General features: G+C 45.0%; 1 protein-coding gene across 2 annotated transcripts in view; it reads right to left on the reverse strand.

Moving 5' to 3' along the window:
* GRHL2 (grainyhead like transcription factor 2) overlaps positions 1-13,794 on the reverse strand; it is a 121,113-nt gene that overhangs the window by 30,028 nt on the left and 77,291 nt on the right. For both annotated transcript variants that reach the window (XM_084849002.1, XM_084849003.1), the window contains exon 9: positions 10,083-10,241. In XM_084849002.1, coding sequence (XP_084705128.1) covers positions 10,083-10,241 — 159 coding nt within the window. The remainder of the gene's footprint in view (positions 1-10,082; positions 10,242-13,794) is intronic.

Here is a 13,794-nt window from a genome sequence, read left to right on the forward strand (position 1 = left end):
ACCTGTTCTGGAGGGGGTTGCACTCCCCGTAAAGGATCATGTTCGTAGTTTGGGGGTGCTCTTGGACCCAGAACTGTCACTTGGGGCACAGGTGAACTCAGTGGCACGGAGCACTTTTTATCAGCTTAGGCTGGTATACCAACTATGCCCTTATCTGGACAGAGATAGCCTAGCTACAGTTATCCATGCTCTGATAACCTCTCGTCTGGATTACTGCAATGCGTTATACATGGGGCTGCCTTTGAAAATGGTCCAGAAAATTCAGCTAGTCCAAAATAGGGCAGCACGATTGTTAACAGGGACTGGCCAATGAGATCACATTATGCCAGTACTTTTCCAGCTACATTAGATGCCAGTCCATTTCTGGGCCCAATTCAAAGTGCTGGTACTAACATTCAAAGCCCTTAATGGCTTGGGGCGAGGTTACCTGAAGGATTGTCTCTTCCCACATGATCCTGCCCAGATCCAAAGATCATCCTCAGCAGTCCTTCTCTTTGAGCCCCTGCCAAAGGAAGTGAGGCAGGTGGCTACCAGGAAGAGGGCCTTTTCTGTTGTGGCACCCCAGCTGTGGAAGTAGCTCCCTAGGGAGGTTCTTGTACTCCTTTCGGCGCCAGGTGAAGACCTTTTTATTCTCCCAGTATTTTAGCATTTTAGCTTCCTAGTCTTATAGCTTTGGTCTTTTAAATCTGTGTTTTAAATCTCTGCATTGCTGCTAGGTTTTATTCTGGTTGTACCGTTATATTGCGGTTTTAAGCTTTCATATTTTATATTGTTTTATGCTGCACTTCGTGGTTTTAATTTTTGTGATCCACCCAGAGAGCTTCGGTTATTGGGCAGTATAGAAATGAAATGAAATGAAATAATGAATGAATGAATGAGTTAAGGGGAGGGGGGAGTAGTGAGACTAGAGGCTGGGAAAAAGGGGGAAATATAGCAAGGCAGAGGGTTAGAGGGGAGAGAAAGAAAAAGGCTAGAGGCTGGGAGGGGGGAGAAATAGCAAAGCAAAGGAGCAGAGAAAAAGCAAGTCTAGGGCCTAGGGTGGGGAGAAACACTGAGCTAAGGAGGTGAGGGGGGAAAGTGAAGCTGGAGGTTGGGAGGGAGGGGGAAGCAGCAAGGCAAAGGGGTAGAGGGAAGAGCAAGAGCAAGAGCAAGAGCAAGGCTAGAGGCTAGAAAGGGAGAGAAAGAAAACTGCCCTAACATTTCCCCAAACATTTAAAAAATGTTTCTGAAGGGGGAAGAGAGCAGAGAGCTTTGTGGATGGCATTGGAGGTGCCCATCGGGTGCCATGGTGCCATGTTGGGGAACCAAGGCTTAGAGAGTTTCTTATATTAAGCAGTATATATTATAAACATACACACACACACACGCACACACACACACGGGACTTAGGTTGGGAAACACTCTTCTGCACAGGCCAGATGGGTGAGGTAAATCCCACTGAGGTCAATGAGACTACTCATAGGTAAAAGTGCATAATTGCATCTTTCTGTTAAAGCAGGGGGTGCAGAACCTCAGACCCGGCGGTCAAATCTGGCCTCTTGGGGTCCCAATCTGCCTCAAGCGCTCCCCAGAAAGCCACTCTCCCTTCCCCTAGCCCAACCCCCTTTCCTCCAACCACTGATGGTTTGGTGCTTTCCTGGCCTTTTGTGCAGCTTTTGCCTCATTCCAAGAGGTTGAAATGCCTCATGTAAGGCTAGGTTACTGGCTGTAAGAGCTTTAAGCTAAAACGTGCTTGCATTTTGGAGGTTTCAGCTCTGCCCCTTTTGCTGTCGGCCCTGCCCACCACTGGAATGCAGCCCCCAAAAGCTTCTCCACAGTAGAACTTGGCCCCCAGGCTGACAGGTTCTGCACCCCTACATTAAACCAACACCAGGAACAGGGGGGCCCTTGATTCCCTCTTCTCCATCTGTCCACAGGGTGGGAGGATAGGAGGCACGGCTGTTATTCTACTGCAAACAGAACAGAATAGAAATGTTGCAACAATTTTTAAGAACAGTATATATTTGTGTGTTTTTTTAAAGGCCACGCTAAGTGACACAAACACGCCACCCCCACCAGTAATTCTAGCCTGCTCCCTACAATAGATTCATGTTAAACTGACTCGGTGTTGTGGCTGACGTTTCCTTGACAACCTACTTAATGCTATTTAAATCATTAAAAAATCCTATCATTTTATGATAATAAGGAATAACTTTTCTCCAGAAGGTGAAAGGGCATAAAGAACAGTTGGATTAATGCTGAGAGGAAGCAGTTCTTGGCACTGGGCTGTCAAGCACCTACCTAGTGCTGGAGAGTCAATTGCCTCTGCAAAGTAAAACGCAGAGCACTGCCTGTTTTGCAAATAGATCTTGCACTTGTGATTGTCCTTTTAAAAATGGACTCTGTACTAATATATAATCCCAGTCTTCCCCAACCTGGTGCTTTCCAGATGTTTTGGACTACAATACCCAGGATTCCTGACCACTGACCATACCACCTGGGGCTGATGAGCTGAAGTCCAAAACATCTGGAGGGCGCCAAGCTGGGGAAGGCTGCTCCATGCTCCTGTAACTTTAGACTTTACTTCAATATGCTTGACATGGGATTGCTCTTGAAGACATCTCAGAAGCTTCAGCTTGTGCAAAATGCTGCAACTCAACTCCTGTTAAATATTAGGACACTGGACTGTGTGTAACTGTGGCTTTGTCAACTGTACTACATGTCACTGCACTTATGAGTGCAATTCAAGGTACTGGTTTTAACCTACAGAGTTCTATCTGGCCTGGGACCCACGTATCTTAGAGCCTGTCTCTCCTGTATCAAACCTCCTGCCATCTTTGTTCGTATTTATTTATTCCAGCTATTTATGCAATGCAACAGTTTGTGGCTAGCAAACAGGACCTTGGCAGCCATGGCCCTGAGGTTGTGGAACAACCTCCCTTTGGATTTGAGAAATTGTTCCCCTTTCTTTGCATTCCAAAAGGGAGGTAAAGTCTTTCTTTTTCACCTGGCTTTTGGGATTTTTGCCCTTTTTTGGCAGGCGGATACATTTTCTAGTTGTTTTATAATGCTGTGGTTCTATTTTTATTCATTTTCTATCACTATAACTTTACTCCTAATCTTTTATTTTCCCGTTGGAAGTGGCTGGAAAAATGGTATATAAATATTTTAAACCAGCCTTCTCCAACCCAGCCCCCTCCAGATGTTTTGGACTACAACCCCATCAGCATGGCCAATGGTAAGAGATGATGGGAATTGTTGTCCAAAAACATCTGGAGGACAGCAGGTTGAGGAAGTCTGTTTTAAACAAAACAAAACAAGGAAGCGAACAAATAAATATCTCCCCCCCATCTCACAACTGAGCTTACACCTCACAGGGATGTTGTGAGGATGAAATGGTAGAGGGGGGGGGGAACCACACATGCCACCTTGAGCTTTCCTCCTCCAACTTCGCAGTCCGTCTACCTATTTATCAAAGCAGACTGTATTCTCCTACTATACCACTAGATGGCAAAAGGGGCCTTATGGAGGTAAATTGGGCCCCAAGCCTGGCATAGCTCCACTCTCTGCTGCCGTTCCCACCCTCTGGGATGCAGGTGTGCATAAATAAGCGGCACTGTAGTCACTGAACAACAACAACAAAAGTCACACGCATAACTCAAGCCGGATTTGTTTTCTCAGGCAATTCTTTTGTTAAAATGTTTTCATTTATTTATGCATTTATGGATTGCATTTTGGCAAATGATGGGAGGTGTAGGGCTTTTTTCTGTCTAAACATCCATAGGATGGCACCCTAGGGCTGCAATCCTGAACACATTTACTTGGAAGAAAGCTCCATTAAACTCAATGACACTTACTTCCAAGTAAACATCCATACGATTGTGCTGTAAAAAATTCTGCCTGCAGCCTCTGCCTTCAAGCCTCCCTCTCCCCACCACTCAGTTCAAAACACCCTTCAAAGGCTGCTTCATACAGCATGTTGGAATAGTCTAACCTGGATGTACCAACGCATATGTGACAGTGGCCAGACCTGCCTTTTCCAGGAAGGTCCCAAGCTGCATACTTGATCCTTCAGAGAAGGAATGGGGAATGTGGGGCCCTCCAGATGGTGTTGGACTGAAATCTATCATCTAGAGGACCAAATATTTCCTATCCCTGCTTAAGAAAATAAGAAGGTTGGAAGAGCCATGCTGGATCAGACCAAGGGTCCATATATTCTGCTCCAGCCTTCTGTTTACACAGTGGCCAACCAGCTGCCCACAGGAAACGCACAAGCAGGACAAGCAACTGGGTGTACGTAGACATGCTGCCTCTGATAATGGCAGTAGCATATAGCCATCAAGACTAGTAGCCATTGATAACCTTCTCTATGAATTTGTCTAACCCCCTTTTAAAGCTATCCAAGTTGGTGGCCATCTCTACATCTTGTGGTAGCGAATTCCATAGATTAACTATGCACTGTGTGAAGAAGTACTTCCTTTTATCTGTCCTGAATCTCCCACCAATCAGCTTCATGAGATGGCTCCAGGTTCTAGTATTATGAGAGAGGGAGAAAAATGTCTCTGCATCTACATTCTCTTCACCTTGCATAATTTTGTATACTTCTATCATGTCTCCCCTTACTCGACTTTTTTCCAAGCAAAACAATCCCAGCTGTTGTAACCTACCCTCACAGGGAATTGCTCCAGCCCCTTGATCATTTTAGTTGCCCTTTTCTGCTTCAGAGGGAATATTACCCTGTTCAGAACAGGATAAATTTTCCTGTCACTCTCCAAAAAGGCCTGGATTCAATGAGACTCGCTTCCAAGAAACTCTCCTTAGCACTGAAGCCTCAATACACTATGGGCACTAGATAAATTGGAAACTAGTACTCAATATTGGTTGTGTTGATGATTTTATTGTATTTTATTATATATTTGTGATTCCAGACACATGGTTTTAATATCGTTTATGTGGTGTATTGCATTTTATATAGGTTGTCAGCAGCCCAGGGCTCTTTGTGAGGAAGGGCGAAAAATAAATCAGATCAAATCAATCAATCAGTCAAATATTTGAGAATAATGGTCCGCATCACTGAGACACTTGAACCATCTAAATAGCTGGATCGCAGCACTGGAGGAGGTGAGTTTTAATCAGTGTTCATCACTGTTTGTTCTCAGGGAACACGTGAATGGGACTGACAACAGGCCCCAGACTGTAAATTCAATAAACTCTTTGTTATAAACTGCATTTTATGGCAATGTTCTTTAGGTTCATAAAGGTAATCACCAGTGCCAGCTCCAGTTTTTGGAGTGTCATAGGGCAATGGGTCCCTCCCTCAGTGAATCTATCTTCTCACCGCCATTGTCAGCAGCTGCTGTTGCACCTCATCTTCTTTCCCATCATTGCTACCATTTGCTTGCTTGATAGGCACAGAATCAGTGAGCAAGCAGGCAACGACACGTACTGCCTCTCCTTCTCGCCACCACTGTTGTCTGGGCTGGAGCGAGAGGCAGGTGAGCAAGCAGGCTGCAATGGTAAAGAGGAGAAGCAAGTCCTGGGGGCTCTTGTCAGGGCCCCTCTGCTGGCATGTGGGCCCCCAGGAGGTGTCCAAACATGCCTACCCTTGATGCCAGCCCTGCTGATCACCAATGAGTACGGCAGGCTATGGCACCCTTCCTCAACCGGGCACCTTCCAGATGTATTGGACCACACACATGTAGTCCAACACTCCTGGAGTGCGCCAGGTTGGGGAACGCTCGGCTATGGAAATAAATCAGCCTATAATAACAGGCCATGGAATGCATTTCAGGTAGAAACCATTCCTCGCCACTTGCTGCGTCAGGCCAGCCTTAGCATGAGGGATTGTATATCCTATTTTTAAGCCTCCCTGAGCCATCCAGACTCCAAGTTTGATAAGGGTAACTTTTTAACTACCCTTGTGCTCTTTTCTCCTACTTTTAAAATGATTTTGATTAGATCTGTCAACACTCATTTCCTGCTCCCCAACCATGAAATGTGAAGTATCAATTAAACGGATAGATAGTCAAAGTGATGAATATGTATACTCCAAAGGCTCAGCTCCTTGTCATCTATAGGTCACCCATGATGAGGTTCAGGCTCTTAAGATCTTCCCCCCCCCCTTCCTCTCCTTACTTTTTAAAAACTGGCAAACAGGGGTGGGGAAGGGCTGTATTCATTCCTTTGATATTTACAGAGCTTTTAACAGGCAACTGTATCTTCAGATCTCTGCAAATATTTGACCTAAAAAAATTACCATTAAAATATAGCACTTAAGATTCATTACTTGCAATATATATTGGAAGTTGCTAATCATTGCTGGAATTTCTGTCCACATCACCCTAATCTGTTGGACTGCCCCTAAGCAAAGAGACATCCAAGATGTGAGGTGGGGGATGAATGGAGCAGTTCTGAGACCCTCTCACCTGTGATTCCCATTGCTTCACTATTCCTCCCATATCTCCCATCAGCATCTCATGAGCTCATGGTTGCTTAGCAACCAGAACTTGGCTATTTTCTTGTCTCATGGACATAGTAAAATGGCTGGGCTGGGGTGCAGAGCTGGTATCTGATTGCAGTGTAGCTTCTGCGATGTCAGGACCAAGAGCCCAAATGAGTAGAATGGCCTTTCTAATCAGAGCTTGGCTAAAGAATGGCCTGGTTCACATATAATGCCAATTGATAGTATGGATTGTTGAATTCTGGGTTCTTGTGATATGTGAATGTGGCCACAACAAACCATGGTTTGTTAACCACGAACAACCCAAAAAGAGAACCCATGGTTTGTTGTTTGCTTATGAACTCTGGGTTGCTTACACCATGGCTTGTTGTTATCTGCGAACCCAGAACCATGGGTTGTTTCACCAGGCTACAGAGGTGGTGGGCAAGAGTGGTAAAAATCCCCCAGCCACTCTTTATGCTAGTATTACAGAACTGCATACACACTTGGGATAATGGGAGGGAGCGGGTGAAAGAGGAGTGGAACAAACAACTCAAGTGCCGAGTTTGCACGACATGACAACCCACCCTGCAAAATATTTTATTTATTTGTTTGTTTGTTTGTTTAAAATATTTCTTGGCCACCTTCCAGGGCAGAAGCCCTCACAAAGCAGCTTACAGCAGTAAAATACATAAAAAATAAGCTACACAGTGTGGCTTGTCATCAGAACAACCCACGGTGAGCCCGACAGATGAAAGGCTTACTGTGGGTTGTTCTCCCCTCCTTCCCCCTTGCTCCTCCAGCCAGCTCTGGCATGTATCCCAGGGGACGTGGAGGCAGAAAAATTGCAAAAGCACTTGTGCATATTCCCAGGGCTGAAAATAATAATTATTTAAAAAAACGGGCCCCATTTTGTGCGAATGTCGGGGCACAATTTTTTTAAAGGGTTGCCGAATGAGTGACAGCCCCTGCTTGGGCACTGGTGGAGTGGCTGTCACCGTGGCACAGGCCAGATCGCACAGCAAGAGCAGCAGGGGGCTCTGCCGAGAAGCTCACTTGCCAAAGCCTGCAGCCCACGATGGGTTGGCAGTGCAAGGTTCGGATAACACACCAACCCATCATGGGTACAACAACCCCTGAGACAAGCCATGGGTTGTTAGGGTGGCTTGTTGCCCACACACATGCTACCCTGCGGGAATCTGTCTGTGTTCACATGAGACGACACCCCACTATAGCTTGTCACCCATGATGGGTTGTCATGTCTGCAAACTCAGTTAAGGTTTGAGAAAACAAACCACAGTTTGTTTGTCTGCCAGACAACCCTGGGTACAGCAACCATCCATGGGTTAAATAAACCATGTGTTCACACATAACTACAACCCTGAGTATGGGTTGTCATTGAATCATGGGTTGCTGTTGAATTGTGGATTGTCATTATGTGTGAACCCTGCACTATGGTTTAACTATGGGTTGTTAACTACAAACAACCCAGGAGCCTATGGTTTTTCTTGGGTTGTGAAGTCTGGGCTGTTCATGATTAACAACCCAAAGTTAAACCATAGTGCAGAGTTCAAGCATAACTACAACCCTTAATTCAATGGTAACCCATGATTCAACAACAACCCACACTCAACCCATACTCTGGCTTGTCTTCCAACTTTTGAAACAGAAAAAAAAGAATACTCTTCTGGTGAATATCTAGTTATAGTGGCCATATGTCCTCCTTTACAAAGGAGAGTTCTCTCTCTCTCTGAAGGGATGACCAAGGACAATCCTCTATTTGAAGCAGTTGTTTCTAAATTTGCATCTATAAATTAGCACATGCAAATTTTATGCAAACCAGTGTCATCTTCTGTTTCCTTTTTTGGTGATACATTTTCTCCTTTTTGGGAGTACAGAAGTAGCCACCTTACATCTAGCTGATTCCCCCATTACTGTCTTTTAGACAATAATAAATACTTGATTTAATAGAAGCACCAATGCTTTAAAATAAATCTACAATAAAATTTAAATTTTGCAAAATATTTTAAAGTTAGCTTTTTCTTCTCTCCAAAGGAATATTAAGGAAAATGTATATAATCTTTAAAAAACACACACCTTATTTTATGGTTTGATTTATCTAGGAGAATAAAATAAAGAGGCATCAGTTTGTCTTTGGATTTACTTGCTTGCTCCAACCATGGCGAGCAAGGCCCTAACACAGAACTGATAGCTTAAAAAGCAGCAAACATACTGCCATGTCAGTAAACTGCAAAAGTTTTCGACTAATTTCATTTCCAAAAAATGTGAATAAAGATCTTGCTGTTTTTTTAAAAAATAACATTTTATGAGCTAGAACAAAGTTCTACTTAAAAGAAGAAGTCTTTAATTGTAACCTGAACTAACCAATATTTTTGCAAAGGTAGACTTCCCACTATTATGAATTGGATGGAACTGAATTTCAGGTACAAAGAGCAGAGAGCTTCTCTGTTTTCCACACATGCTTCCAGGAATTCCAGTCATAATAGCACACTTGTTACCAAGCAACAGAGGCAAACACATCATTAGCATCACTACAAACGATAAGAACTTCCTTTTAAATCTCTTCATTCTCTTACCTGCTCTTTTTCTTTCTTCTCTTGTATCCCATTATACTTCACCTCACTCCTTTTGGTCATCAGGAACCAATACCCTTTCCAAATCTGGGATCTCCTTTTCCATGACTAGACTCTGCCCTTGGACAGAATCCAATGGGGCGCTTCTGCAAGCGGTGGGTCCTGCCGATGCCGTTGCGCAAGCAGGACCCGCCACTTACACAAGAGAGATTTGGTGCTTCCTAGTGGAAGCCCCAAAATGAGTGGAAACTCTCATTTCTGGAAGGGGGCAGGTCGGCAGAGCTCCCTTATGTGGAAGCGGTGGGTGCTGCTTGCACAACAACACTGGTGGGGTGGAAGGGATTCGGCGGGGGCGTAAGTGCCCCGTTAGATTACGCCCCTTGTTCATTAGCTGAACCTTGCTATCGGAATTTATTGCCCATTGATATTTAAACAGCATCCCAGTTCCCCTTGAATGTGCCTTTAAAAAGAGGCCTAGCTATTCTCTTTGGCTTTCCCTGATGCCTTCCTTTCCCCCTTGCTCTTTTTATGTTTATTTACACCAGCTTTCACCAACCTGGTGCCCTCCAGATGTGTTAGACTACAACCTCCAGCACCCCCAGCCAGCATGGCCAGTGGCTGAGCATTATAGTCCAACACATCTGGAGGGGCACCAGGTTGGTGAAGGCTGATTTAAGCTGTAAGTCTGTAGCCACAGTCTTTTTTTTAAAAAAAAATTCTTCCTATTGGGGGATGGCATTTGTTTTGTAACAAATGAAAAATTAAACCAAATGGCATTAAACCAACAGTATCGATAGGAATGCTTTCAGAAGCAAATAGGTGTGAATGGGGCTCATTTTTGTTACCTTATTTGCACCAATTTGTCACTCATTTGGGGGTGTGGGGCTTACCTTTTCTGGCAACAGCACAGCTGATTGTGGCAACTACTTCCTGGCAGCCTCCATTTCATCTTCCCAGAATATCCTAGGAGTTGTGTCATTCTGAGATATCTGGGAGGAAAAGTGGTGGATGCCAGTTTCCCCCCGCCAAACGCCTGGTGCTTTAGGTGCTTAACAAATATATCATCTTACCTTGTCACAGAAAACCTTGATCTGGCAGAAAGCGCGATGGATGGGTTTATTGCTGCGATTATTGTAACTGTATGTGTCAATCTGAATCATCAAAGGAAGCCCCTTGACTCCTTTTTGCGAAGAGAAGTCTGTGCTCAAGCAGTTCACTGTGATGAAAATCTAATTTGGAGAGGGAGGAAAGGTAGAAGTTGAGCTGGTAGTGGTGTGGTTTTTCTCATCCGCAAGCAGCATTCAAAGAAGTACAACTGCTAATTAATATTCAAACTTCGATTTGCAGCACTCCTTCAGAAACCTACCTCTGTGCAATGGAAATTAGTTAAATTAACCATTGCTTACTTTAGAGTTTTTCAACAGCAAAACCAGTCTGACAACAAGACAGGATGGCTACCAACCCAACTGAAGTAATTGTTACACATATGATGCACTGGAATCAATAAAAGAAAATTACTAGGCACCTGCAGCCAAAGAACTGGCTTTCATTCAAATCAAGTGAAATTCAGCTCCTGCCACATTTGCAACAATTTCTTGGCCCTCCTTGTTCCTTTAGGGCTGCTAGATCACAGCGTTACAGGAACAGTCACCACCAGTCCTTAGCCCGCCACACAATGCTGGCTCTGGGGTTTGCGTGAGGTCTTAATCCCAAAGAGACAACCTTACCTTCCTCACCAAAGTGAACTGCAAACATTCAGACAGCTTTGTTCCCTGAGCAGTTGGAAGGTCTGAAAAAGCTCAGCCGATCAGTTTCAGAGGCTTAACTGCTACAAGTGCCATACAAAACCGATGCAGAAGTTTGTTCATCACTGCATTAATCAAAATGTATGTCGTTTGTGGGCTTTTCCATTTAATTAATAATGAGCCCACCTCTTTGACTGTCTGAGGTAACTTATAACATGATCTAAAACTTAAATTCTAAAAACCAGTAATATCCAACATATCTCTTATCAACAACCATAAGACCCAAACCTATTAAGACAGCAATAAAAAAATAAACAGCAGAGGAATTCTTAAAAGTTTACTTTAAAAGGTGGGCCTTACAAAGCTAGCTAAATCTTGGCAAGGAGGCTCAGTGATGTGACATGACTCCTCGGGAAGCTTTTGTTCCAAAAACCTCCCTTGGGGCCACTTGTCAGGAATTAATCTGAGCATGTGGAGATATCTGGCAGCTCAGATTCAGAATTGGAACAGCCAGAACAGGGGGAGGCTCCCTCCCCCGGGAGCTCAGATATGGCAAGGCCTTCTTCCCAAGAACTTGGCACACAGATGGCTCAGCCTGGAGGGCCCCTTTCCTCCTCCATGAGAACCCAGGTCTCAGGGGGGGAGAGTGAGGGGCGTGACTTGAGGGATGCGAGGGTCCGTCACAGAGCGAAGTGGGAAAAGTTAGAGGCAGAGCTCAGATGCTCCTCCAGGTTGGCTATGCGTGATAAGGGAGAGGCATCCCCCCTAGGCTAGTCTGGCCAAGTTCTTGTTCAAACTGCTGGCAACTTCTCTAACTTCCACTTTGGCTCCTCTAATGGTATTCGTAATTGTGTGGAGTAGCTGTTTCCTTTGTAGCCTGAGAGTTTCCTAGAATTTGCATTTGTAAGGAACCTGGTAGTGAGCCTGAAGCCTGGTATCTTGGAGAGTGTTGACTGTGAAGGAGGAGGATGAAGGAACGTGACACCACTGCAGAAAGACTCTGCTCCTTACTGTTTACAATCTAAGTTCTTTAGATCAGGGCTATGCAAGCAAGAGTGAGTTAAAATCAGACAGTAGGGTCCTGCTCAGGGTAACACCATTTAAGGCAGCAGTGGGCAACTCCCCACACAGATATTTTGGCCTACAACTCCCATCAGCCCTAGCCAGCATACCCAATGGTAAGGGATGATGGGAGTTGTAGGTCAAAACATCTGGAGGCCCACAAGTTGCCCACCCCTGCCTTAAATGATGGTATGAGGAGGACACTACCCACTAGTTCTTCCTGAATTCCCCAGCAGGGAAGGACAGCGGCTCAGTGGTAGACCACATGCTTTGCATGCAAAAAGTCCCAGCTTCAATCCCTGGCATCTTTAGGGAGGGCTGGGAAACAGCCCCATCTGAAGCCTTGGAGAGCCACTCCCAGGCCACGGAGACAATGCAGAGCTAGGTGGTCTGACTCGGTGCAAGGAGCTTCCAAAAAAACCCCAAACAAGGGTGGGGTGAGGAAGAAAAGCTAAGGAAAATGGGCTAGAGAAAAAGAAGCAGTCTGGCTGATAGACCACAGAGAAGTAAAGCTAATGTGCCTTGCATGGAGAATTTAGCAGCATTGATCTGATTACCTAGGCTGATATTACTATCCAGTATTTTACAGTGAAGTCGTCTCAGCTTGTCTGCTTGACTGAGCTAATAGCACTGCGGTATTTCTGTACTTGATGGTATCACAGCGCTGTGCTTACAAACAACCCAGGTTGTACTTTAACTGATGTGAGAAGAGAGGGGCTGGGAGAAATCCACTTTACTCAGATTTGGGAACGGATAGCATTCTCCTTAACAGAAGCCCCATCCAGGCCTTTTCCACGTGCAGCAGTGCAGTGGAGCCAGGGCTCACAGGGTCGACACACCAGGACTTTTTGATTAGCAGGGATGAATACATCATCTGCCACCCCCCTCAAGCTCCCCCCTTCCCTCTGAACTTAGCTGCAAACCTCACAGTAGCTTGGACTTGGGGGGGAGAATGGATTTTCCAAGCAATAATATATTGTTGTGAGCTATCCCTGTTGTAATGCAAAATATTTTGGGGTGCCTTATTCTCAAATGGGCAATTAAGACCTATCAGCTTTACTAAAGGCCTGTTCCTTTTGGAGATGAAGACTAGTAGAACTCGTTTGTTGATATAAATCCACGTAGCTGCCCGCATTTTTGGATTCTCCTTGGGGGCATGGCTTGGGGACTGTCATGTTGAGTGCCTCCACTTCAAAATTCACCACTAGACCACAGTACCACATGTAGAACTCATGTGTGGGGAAGGGGGCAGCAGGACTGAGTAGCTGGCTCTGTCCCCAAAGTCCTCCATGGTACTATTCCGCTGGATGTCTGCAGAGGGAAAGCTTATGCATTTGAGCAGCTTCCACGTGATTAGAACTCCATGTGGGCATCCAGTGGCCGTGGCCAGTGCCACGCTGGTGGCAGGGCCAGGAGCATGGTCCCGCTCCTCCTTCTCCATATGGAGGCATGGACAACCTTGTATGCTGATTGCTTAGTGCTGTGAATATTCTCTAAACATCTGTCAATGGATGCAAGTGAAATTTAAAGTTCCCTTTGCACTGACAAAGGGAGAATCTTCTGATTGGTTTTGCTAAAAATGAGTATCAGGAATTGACACTTCATGCATTTGAGGGGAGCCCCCACCCCATATTTGCAGAGCGTCTCCTATAGGGGACAGTGGGCAAAATGACTCTCCTTTAGAATGCTAAAGGTGAGAGCATATTATTAGCAATATTATATTTTGTTAATCCTACAGTTGCCACAAAGTAAATATTGGAAGGAGGTGGGGAAAGCTGATAGCGGATTTCCATTATTGAGATAGCTTTGCACGCCCTTGCAAAAACTAATGAGAACCAGTGTGATAGAGTGCATAGAAATGTCAGACATGGGTGGGGGAGGCCCAAATTCAAATCCTTGTTCATCTAAGAAGCTCCCTGGGAAGTTTTGCACAATACACTCTCTTGTAAGCTAACCTACCTCACAGGGGTTTTGC

This window comes from Heloderma suspectum, chromosome 4, assembly GCF_057233095.1.
Source record: "Heloderma suspectum isolate Gila_16-S chromosome 4, 16-S_ref, whole genome shotgun sequence".
Taxonomy (NCBI): domain Eukaryota; kingdom Metazoa; phylum Chordata; class Lepidosauria; order Squamata; family Helodermatidae; genus Heloderma; species Heloderma suspectum.